This window comes from Hyposmocoma kahamanoa, unplaced genomic scaffold, assembly GCF_003589595.1.
Source record: "Hyposmocoma kahamanoa isolate Upper Pololo Valley unplaced genomic scaffold, ASM358959v1 192, whole genome shotgun sequence".
NCBI lineage: Eukaryota > Metazoa > Arthropoda > Insecta > Lepidoptera > Cosmopterigidae > Hyposmocoma > Hyposmocoma kahamanoa.
This window is the reverse complement of record NW_020653719.1, coordinates 5497412-5508395: the sequence shown is the minus strand read 5'-3', so window position 1 is coordinate 5508395 and position 10984 is coordinate 5497412. Positions and strand designations below refer to the sequence as shown.

Below are 10984 nucleotides of genomic sequence, written 5' to 3'. Positions count from 1 at the left end.
TCGAATACATTTTGTTATATCCTTGACTATCATAGTGGTTTGTTTAGTGTGTATTCACGGTTGACCTTTATAAATGCAATACGTTCTATTGGTGGTAATAATTAAGCTATTGTACACGAGTGTGTTGTTTTATTCCTAACAAATTATATGTAAGGTGTGCAATTAAAATAAAATATCTAGATTAATCCATTACGAATGTTTATTCAAAGTAAACTCGTTAATAAATCTGAGAAATTACATATACTTTGGAAATAAATAGTCGTCTCAATATTTCATGTTATTATTTCGATCCATCAGTCTTCATCGTAATTATGTGCAGTTTTGTAATGCTCCAAAAAAATCACTGTTCTACATTTAATTTAACATAGTCGACACTCCATTGCTTATTGCACGAAACTCTTCAATACTAAAAAGGCGATGCAACGTAAACCTCTCCAAAGTACGATTAGAAATCATCAATCATTTTAAAATCATAAAATCCTATATAATATTACAATAAAACACTTACATCTACTACACAGATCGCTACAATAGTCATTTCAATAAAAATAAAATAACGAAAAAATAAAGTGATATTTCATCAAAATGATGATTTCATTGATGGTATAACACATGGCAAAGTAATCGATAGTAGATGGTGTTAATGAACTTGAAATTTGTAATCCACATGCATAGCAAGTGGCGGAGCCGAACGCCTATTCTAAAACGAATAAGCGTCGTGGTGCATACGTGCGCGTTTGTTAGGTAGAAGCACGTCAGCGCAGCTGTCATCATGAACACGCCGCTTTAGCGGCTTTCACAGCTGAAACAGAAGTTGTTCGTGTGAAAACCTTAGGTATTTTCTTCCGCTATTAATATATCAATTTAGTTCATAATATAGAATCGTAATTGTGAACTTAACGATATTTCGGAGATCTCGCACTTTGTAAAATAAGAAGAAATTCATTCCGATTTCAAATAAAAAATCTAGAATTCTCATTGACGTACAATTATATGGACGTCGGGTCCGCGCTAAAAAGTGTCCGCACTTGTAAGGCGCTAAAATCGTATACAGAGCGCCACACCCCGCTTTAGTCTTCATTTGTTCGACTGACAGGTGACAGCGCGATACTGCGATGACATTACAATTTAAATTTCGAATAGGTTGACTTGGGACATTTTTTTCGTGGTTTTTGTATTAGACCCGTCGTCCATTTATTTGTAAGTCAATGAGAATTCTGCAAATTTTATGTGTGAGAAAGTCACCTTCTCTCTCTTTGCGACGTAACTTCTTGCGGCGGCGGTCGATAGCCGCGAGCTCAGCTTTCACGGAATGATATGCCTTGCGTAGGTCGGTCAGACGTGACATAAGCACGTTAATGCGCATCGGACAATCCCAAGACGGATCTACAGTAAACAAAGTGATAATTAATAATAATAATCAAACCCACTTGTGTTACATTTTTTTATATCTATTAGTAATGGCCTCTTGCACAGCAGTCAGTGAGCAAGAACTGGATATACTGATACAATTTCTACAAACAAGCATGGATTTTTGTTTCTGATAACTACTTATTGTTTCTTTAAGTTAACTACGAAGGCCTGAGTGTAATCACTCAAACTGAAGTACCGCGTTTGCGTTATTATTTTTATTTAGATCTTAATGGTATTCATATAAGGTTTAAATTAAAATCTTAACGCAAACGTGATACTGAAGTATACATATTTGAAAAGTAACACTAAGGCCCCAAGACAGCTCCCGTTCACACGACATTGCACTGCACGTTTTTTGCAATATTCGATGTGCGTTTGTATGTGTAAATATGCGCTCTGTTTATTCAATTCGGATTTATACTGCAAAAAAACGTGTAGTGTAATGCCGGAGTTAGTCGCCGAAACTAATTGACTATCAGTCAGTGCGAATGGTGGTACTGTATAGAATTAGTGTAATTGTACAGGTTAATATTATGTGGTACTCATAGTTACCTAGATCGACGTAGAAGTTGTACTTGAGCGGTGCGTGGTGTGAGATTGTATGCGCGTGTGCCGTGTCGTCGGTGTCACGGCGTGCGCGCCTACGGCCTCTGCCCGGACCTACTCCTACACCCGAGCTCTCCGATGCTTTGCGTGACCGAACACCTGACATGGAAATTTAGTTGTACATAATGCCCGTTTGTCAGAACCACGTGTTACGTGTTATTTATTTAGGTCCATGTATTAGAGATAACACGTTGTTCTGGCAAACGGGCGATGTAGTTACAATCATGATTTTTACGTTTTTACGCGCAGAGCCACGCAGTAGTCCCAGTTTCTTTCAGATAGTTCTGAAACTGCAATACTCACAAAAATAGATGCTTGGATAGTGCTATTTGAGAGATCGGCAATATGCTGGTTGTGGTTCCTTCAGTGCTACGTAATTCATTACAGACTGTGACAGCTTACTACAATGTAAACCATATGATTGTTTGGCTTACAATTTTATAAAAATAATACATATGTACCATGAGGTTTATCAATATCCATCGAAGCGTCGTTCCCGCGAGGCTCATCCTCGTCTTCTTTGCGTTCTGAAGGACTGTCTCGTTCTGATATCCGCCGTTCCCTATAAGATAAAAGGTTATATATATACTCGATGGATAAAAGTAAGGCAATATTTGTAAAGGTGATTGTGTAATGCTGAAACCGTCTTCGATAGATGAGAGCAGACCACAACTTGGTATTTTGTACACAGCATTTCAACACGGGTGATGAATCCAATTGGATAAAACACCGAATCGAATCGGGTTTTTTTTAATTTCATGTCGATCTGTGTCCGAGTGTTCGGAACCGGTTAGGTTAAGGCAGAGACTCCCAACTTTTTAATTTGGTAGTCCACGTGGTTTTTTGTTTTGTGTAGACCACTGCCTTTTTAATATTGAATTTCTACAAAATCATCAACTTCTAAAGTACAAAACCGGAACGCAGCAATGCTCACATTACTGCTTGGCGGCAGAAACAGGTACGGTGACGGTATTTCCCTGGATGAACTCTTTCACAAGGAGCTCTACTGCTATCAAAATATAGATCACTTTGAGAATCATCTGGTTAGTGCATTGGTTGCTAATAGAAGATTGACTGAATAGTCACCTGTGCGGCTGCGGCGACATATCGACGCTGCTGTCGGGCGTGGTGGGTGGCGTATTGTCGAGTAACGCGCGGCGCGTCCAGCCCGCGCCGTCGCGTGCCCCTCCTGCGCCTCCCTCCCCGCCCCCGCCCACCGTTGCTTCCCGTGACCCTTCGCCGCGCCTTTCTTCTGCTAACAAAGTATGTGATCGTGTTATTTTACATCTTTATATGAACTCGTCGAAATAATTATACAACCACTTAATAATTTTTGGTAACAGAAAAAATATGTCTACGTATTTATAGTAGAAACAGCTAAAAGTTAACTAAGTTACGATGCAAAATTGTTGCCAATATTTCAAAGTACATAAATAAATAGAATTATAAGTAGGTATACCTTTATGTTGATGATGCGGCGGTGCGCAGGCGAAGGGCATGTGCAGCCTTTGCCTCGGCGGTGCGGGTTCCGCGTCGGGTGCGGGCGAGCCGGGAATAGTCTCCGAGCATAACAGCAGAGACAGATTGCTGTCATCGTCTCCAGCAACCCCGCTCGCTCCCACGCGTCCGCTACCCGCTACCACCACGTTGGCACCTGAACATATTGTAGTATTGGAATAAACTACAACAGACTTCGCATTGATTACTACAGCTATAGCTAATGTTGCTTTCTATCTTGTTGACAATGTGAGACCGAGACCATTTCCTCGAAAAATAATTAGTGTGCACGGACTTGACACCATTGTCAATAAATACAACAACCGAGTTGAGTGTGCATACTGTGGGGTAACATAGCAAGTACACGAGTCATTTCTAACAGATACTTACTATGTTTCCTCTCATTTTTGCAAGCATCTTCCAACATAAGCAGAGTTTCACCGGCGCTCCATTCGCCGGGCGACTTGCCCATGTGCGGATCGCGAGCGGCAGTGACTTTCGCCGTCATTGAGCTGCTTGCAACAGCGGTCTCTCGACATGGCTCCGTAACACCGCTGCCCCACTCAACTGTCAGCTTGTCTATTATTAACCTGGAATATTGAACATATAATAAATCCAATTTCAAAAACAATAAATATTCTTTTTGAGTTCGTAAGCAATTGTAAGTTACCGTCTGTCAGAATCGTCGGAATCGCTGGATTCACTTCTTTCTTCGGGTGGGAACGATGGTAAAGGAATATTTGCCGCGGCCTGATTGATTTGACTCGATAATTTTTGTATAGTATCGCTTAGAACCTTATTATTCTTCCCAGGCGTACTTAGAGGCAAGTCGGCTACGCTCTTCCGCCTTTCCAAAATACTTAACGGACTCTGCAGTCTTGGTGGAGTAGGATCCTTTGGTTTCACTTTCTTCACTTCCGTAACGTCTCGTTTCGCGTCCGTCAAATTCGACGGTTCCCCAAATATAGAATCTTTCATACCTTGAGTCCCAACTTCAGGACTTCCTTTCTTAGTAGTCTCAATTTTGCTTAATGGTTTCAATGTTTCCGCTTTATTTGTAGGCGTAATACTTCTCTTCAATTCTCCCGAAATAGGTGATATCATACCTTCAGGTTTTGTAATTTTTAGGTCTTTTTTAGGAGTACTCGGGCGATCCTCTTTTGGAGGTGGCGACATGGACAATCTTTTTGCGCTGTTAATAGCTTTAAGAAGTTTTTCAGCTATCTTAGGTCCCTCAGATTGTAAAAGAAAGCCTGGAGGCGGATCTGGTATGACGTCTAAGCGTGCAGGACTGTCAGGTTCTGACTTATCTTCCTCTGTATCTACTAAAGGACTGGAAAGAGGCTCTAGTAAGGGTTGCTTTAATAACACGGGTTCAGGATCTAATTTTATTTCGATTTTCAATTTGAGATCAGAGTCTTTGGGTTCAGAACTGGGAAGTGGTATAGAATCGAGTTTAATTTCCTCTTGTGTGCTCGGATCCTTATCTTCTATAGTATCATTGGGTGTTGAATCAGGCATAGGTATGCTAGCTACATCAATAGTGGTGCTAGGAAGTTCTATCTTTGTTAAGTCTAGCTTCTTCTGCGGCGGTGGCGTTGTTGGTGGCTCCGGAATCTGAGACAAATCTATTTCATCGGGTGTTCCTATTGGCATATTTATTGGGGACACAGTAGTTTCTTTTATAGGATCAGAATCTTTTTCAGATTTTGAATCCTCTTCTGTTATTGGTTCCGGGGATTTAGGCGTCTCGATTGGAGAAGTTTCTGGTGTACTTGAATCTCTGTCGTCTTCTTTCATAATGATGTCTTCTTGTTCATCATCCGAAGATTGTTCATCATCTGCAGGACTTTCAGGCGAATCATCGATCAATTCCCGTAATTTGGACACTTTACTTTTTTTGGAGTAGGTCTCTTGATTTTTTGCTGGCGTGAAACCTTCAAAGATAGGACCAGAACTGCCGTCTTGAAAGGAGTCATCATCCATAGAAAACAAATCGTCTTTGGTATCCTCTTCAGGGCTTTGACGGCCCGGAACATCACGAGATGCATTAAATTCTCTGAAGGGGGATAGTGAAGGGGATCGAAGAGATGGCCTGGTTCTAAGGGGATCTTCAGAGATTTCTTCGCTTAAAGATTTCGACAACGTAGAAGTGTATTTACTTGGTGAAATGTCATCAAATATCCTGTGCGTGCGTTTTTTCTTTTCATCATGTAGTTCTAGTTCAAAAGGTTCAGGTTCTTTAAATTCATAGACATCTTCTTCTTTTTTCTCAGGTTGCAAGGGTTCGGGAGGGGGTATGACTACTGGCGCAAGGGTGGCGGTTGGTTCTTTTTCCTGTTTAATTTCTTTCTTTACAGTTTCTTCGGGTTCTTGTTTGACAGTATGGAGTCCCTTTAGTTCTGATCGTATTTCGTTAAGATCGTAGTCGCGGCCCGCGTGGCTTGGTACGCTAGTTCGCTGCTTCTTGGGGGGTGAAACGGTTGTCGGCGTTGAACCAGTTCTCATAGGCCTCTTACGAGGTTTGCTAGAGCTACTGCTATCGCTTGATTTCGCCGCGTCTTTTAATCTCGACTGGGCTGTAAAAGGAAATATAGTTATAATCAGTTTTATATTGGTTTGTTGCGTTATTTTTATAATAACGGTAAATGATGAGTACTTACGTTTTAAACTAGATTTATCATCAGACTTTTTAGGAGGACGTTTGACGTCTCGTTCGCTGTCCGAGTCACTGTCAGTATCAGAACGCGCAGAAGCTTCTACAGACAATAAAAGGCACATTAGGCATAAAAATTTTACAAATACAAATTCAACAGTTATTACGTACCTTCTGTTCTCTTAGCTCTAACGCGTCTGCTTGTACCGGTATTCTAGACAAATAAACAAAACAGCCATTAACGCAATGATATTTTTTTTATAAAAATGTAAGTGCACATTTGACCTTCATCTCAGCTGATGGAAAGTGACGATGAGGTCCACGATGGAACATGTACCTAAATTATGCCTATTCACCCTCGCCTCGAAACGGTCCAAGTTATAACGTCTGGGAACAAGTAGTCAGGCAGGGAATTTCCCTCCATAATCGTTCGTCATATAAATGTGGAAGCGTAACGCTTCGTGCGAATCTTAGGAATATTCACAACAACAACATAAACATAAATGAATCCAGTGAAAGTTTCGTCGGTAGTACGCTACAGTTCGTATACAGGTTGTATAACTGTAGAAAAAAATACCATGTGTTATATATCGTTAAAATCTGCATGAAATGTACTAATTTTTCTGCCCTGGCTGCCTTTCCGTAGTACATTTTATTTTGGTGAGATTCTTTTGAAAATAAAGTTTTGAACAGAAAATTGTTCACCAAAGGGTTGTTTGCAATTAACATTTGCTACCTCATTTTACGAAGAGTTCTATCGAAAAGATATATATCTCAGAAACATAATGCAGAAAAAAACCACTTCAAAAGTCTTGCGAATATTTTTTAGGGATGATGTAGTGATTTTTCCAAAAAACATAAAAAATTTGAATAACGTTTGAACCATCAATTTACAGATGTAGTAGTCAAATCGATTCGAAATCATCAATCCTACCTCCTGATTTCGTTTTGATCTTCACTTCCGGGCCACCTTATACACAGGGTGTAAAAAATTCATAACTAAACCAAAATATACGCATAGTGTACATTAAACTAAGACACAAGCGCCTTTTGCGCATTTCTATAAATTCGTTCGGTTCATTTTTATAATTTTCTATATTACAAATGTATTAAAGACAAAATAAAACTCCCAGTCATCCTCGATGTATATCCAGTTTATTTAGGTTTTAGTTAATGCAGGACGTGTTCGGTGCCACAAATGGGCGTTCGCGTCTAAGTGCGTTTACCCGTGTGGCTGACGCGTTTGTTTATGTGTGAATTCGATATTCATTATGGTTTTTGTAATTTCAAACGCCTCATTTACTTGTGAATTGAAGAATTATATGTTTATTTATAAGAAATTTAGAAATAACATTAATTATCTTAAGCAGTTCCCCAGACACGGCGCCACACAAGAAAGTAATAGTAACGATGGGAAGAATACGTCGTTCTCGTTTTCGTTAAGGGTAATTTTACACTCTGTATAGTCTAAACAAACGGCGAGATTTGGTGGGTTCAAAAAAGCGGGTACCTTCTTGTTGCGCTGTTCGTGCTGCGTGACGTTGAGCGCAATACGTTGGGGCTTGATCCATTCGTCGTAACGCGTGTTCCAGCCGGTGTAGTGCACGCGCAACATGCCCTCCGCCGACACCTCGATCACCTTCGCTTCGTACGTTACCTGTTGAGTTATTTGTTACATCTTTGAAGTCCTATTAAAAATTTTGAAACAAAGAACTGAGAGTGGAACTATCCAAAAGTATGTGATTATAAAAAAAGAGCGATTCATTATATTCAATTTCGATATGTTAGATATGTTCATTAAAACGTGGCACAGGTTTTTAGTTAAATTTTGGTATAGCCATTATAACTTGTAGATAGTGTTGTGGAAAAGTAAAATAATAAAATTTAGATAACTCTAACCTTTACCTTTGACTCAGACTGCGCTGGTCCGTAGTACACTTTGAGTTTATCTCCGACTTGCGCCTTCACGTTGGAGGTTCTACGAGCAGGCTCGCTTGTTGATGGTCTATAAAATACAACATTGAATTGCCTTATTTTGATAGTTACGTTATAGACAACTTATTTGAAATATAATAATTAAAGGAAGACAGTCACTTTGTAAAACGTGAAATGAGCTAGCAGTTGCTAATAATAATACCATAATAAGACAAGTATGGTAACTCCATCCACACGTAGCATTGCGGTTTGTATTTATTTTATTTTATTTTATGTGTGCACGCCCGCCGCATGTCGTGTAAGGACGCACACATTCACGTAATTTTGTGATGCACTCGTGTTACGTAGCGCTGGTTATACGAATTTGTACAGTCGGTGTCCTCATTTAAGTATCCACTATTTGTACTATACAAATAGTGGATACATAAGTGAGGGCACCGACTGTACGTCCGTACACGGCAGGCGGCGGGCGTGCAGCAATAAGCCGCATCGCTGCGTATGAATGGAGTTTACCATACTTATTATACTATAGTAATACTGAGTGAAGTAATCATTACAAATTTTAAAAAGTACAGTTAGTAAAGACATACATGACTATCACTAACAGCAGGTTTCTTAACACGATATGATTTCTTTTCGATTTTTCAATATTTTGGAACGGTTACACGCTTTCCCCGCACTGGATTCCACGCACTAGATAGTTTAAATCCATCTTCACGGTCAAATCATCCATCTTCACTATTCTCAAGAGAAGCTCATCAACATCATAAAGACCAAACGTGGAATCGGGTTCTTAGTCCTTACAATAATAAAAACAAAAATAGTTTGACTTCAGTTTCGCGTGTGGTTACAGTAAGTGTGGTTTGTTGGAAAAAAGTGAGTGACAATGGTAACGCTACAAGTAATCGAGATGCCGTCGACAGAGAAAGAGGGTAGACAGATATGTCTGATCTTAAAGCTGTCATCTGCCACTGGTCAGTCAATTCGTGATCATGGTGCGTGCAACCGTTCCGAAATATCGAATAAATTAAAAGAAGACATACATGTTCCCACCATGCTACCACCAAAACAACCTAAAACACTTTTTACTCTACTCACCACGTTTAATCATCCTACCCACCCGTTCAAATCACTGAACATAAACTATTCTTTCCTTATGGCTAGCACGAGAGGGTGCGACTTGCGCGTGAGCGACTTAAGTCGCGAAATCTGTATTTGAGAATAGCAGTATCTCGCGCTTTATGTCGCTCTTGCGAAAACCGCGCCCTATCGTGCTAGCTTTACGTAAGACGTCTGTAACAACGTCTCAAAAACTCTCAGTTTTGACTTTTTGGCATCTAATAGCATGCATTATGACAAAAAAAATTGAGTTTTAATTCATATTCGATCTTATATTTCTCCTTTTGCCAGAGAGAACCACACCTACCAGCTTGACAGCAGTAGTAGACTTGTTGAAGACACTCCTAAGCAGTACGTCGTTTGTGTGCTATGCTTGGTGGTTCCGCAACCCTTTCGCTTCATTTCATTTACACACAAAATCTATGCATCTGTCATCCATAATCACACACATGTTATCAATTTTAGCAGTTCGCTTCCCGCCCATTCGTGAGGCATGGCGTGACGGGGTGCAAAGTCGTCAAATAATACACTGAAATTAGTCAATTTCGTAATCTTAAAATACCCTTTAGGAAATCTGATAATAAACAGCATTCTTACTCGGTACTTTTTCTCTTCCGTGGCCTCTTGCTACTGTTAGAAGCAATGGTATTGCCGCTGCTGGCGGAGTTAGCGCTCTGGCTGCGTCGACACTGCATCTTCTTGGTGATACCACATCTTGAAGCCCGACCCGAACTGTCACTGTCCGTGGAAACTTGTGGCCTTCGTGACGCTCGCGACGTACTCGTGCTGGGACTTTCACTTGCTGGGAATTCAAATTAAGTTAGCAGAATTTTGTATTATTATTGTTTGCGTATTACGGAGCGGTGTGGTAGCCTTGTGAGAGAATGGTTAACTCTTAAATGAAAGTCGAGGGTTCGAATCCCTGTGAGAGCGTATGGCTTTAATTCCTAAGTTACGTACATTTGTGAATGTTTAGAAGTAATGCCTTTCGCTAACGGTGAATGTAAACATCGTGATGAAACCTGAATGTCGAAGAAACCCTTAGAAAACGTAAGAAGTCCTCAACCTACACTGAGCCACCCGTGGTGGACTATGGTCTAACCCTTCTCCGTATAAATCTTCGATAGAAACTCTGAATGAACGAACATATTAATAAATTCCGAAAAATACAAATTATGGCTATTCAAGGCTAAAGTGAATAGGTATTTTTTAGACAAACGTGTACTATGGTAGGTCACATCACGCTTAACAGGTAATTGCAGATGATATTTTGGCCAAGCGGCTGTCTATTAAAGATTTTATCAACTCATTAATACGTACCACAGCTGGGCACGCGTCTACTCTAAGGCGAGTGCTTAGGCCATTAAAGATTTATATTAATTAATTTATGTATATATATCTAAAAGCATAAACAGTCTGTGATATAGAAAACGTCATTAAGATAAGAAAAAGTTATATAACCTCTTATAGTACAAGTGCACAAAGAAACAAGTACAAAATAGATACGTACTTTTAGACGACAACGGTTTTCTTTTTGGAATACGCTTTTCATCGATTTTGATGGATGACAACGGCGTAGTTGTTCGTGTCTTGGATTCCGAACGACACCGTGGTTTCACAATGTTTTTATCCTCAGTTGTCTCTTTTTCCTTTTCTTTCTCTTTTTCTTTTTCTTTTTCTTTTTCTTTTTCCTTTTCCTTTTCCTTCTCCTTTTCTTTTTCCTTTTCCTTCTCTTTTTCCTTTTCTTTTTCCTTTTCT

General features: G+C 39.8%; 1 protein-coding gene across 1 annotated transcript in view; it reads right to left on the bottom strand.

The window, feature by feature from the left end:
* Positions 1-34: 34 nt before the first annotated feature.
* LOC113226671 (AT-rich interactive domain-containing protein 4B) overlaps positions 35-10984 on the bottom strand; it is a 20396-nt gene continuing 9446 nt past the window's right edge. Inside the window, exons 12-25 of the mRNA XM_026459392.1 lie at positions 10737-10956; positions 9824-10028; positions 8078-8177; positions 7683-7829; positions 6344-6386; positions 6180-6275; positions 4187-6095; positions 3907-4106; positions 3479-3673; positions 3106-3274; positions 2481-2581; positions 1966-2118; positions 1246-1386; positions 35-802 (exon numbers count right to left, since the gene is read on the bottom strand). Of these exons, the coding sequence (XP_026315177.1) occupies positions 771-802; positions 1246-1386; positions 1966-2118; positions 2481-2581; positions 3106-3274; positions 3479-3673; positions 3907-4106; positions 4187-6095; positions 6180-6275; positions 6344-6386; positions 7683-7829; positions 8078-8177; positions 9824-10028; positions 10737-10956 (3711 nt within the window). The 3' untranslated portion in view covers positions 35-770. The remainder of the gene's footprint in view (positions 803-1245; positions 1387-1965; positions 2119-2480; positions 2582-3105; positions 3275-3478; positions 3674-3906; positions 4107-4186; positions 6096-6179; positions 6276-6343; positions 6387-7682; positions 7830-8077; positions 8178-9823; positions 10029-10736; positions 10957-10984) is intronic.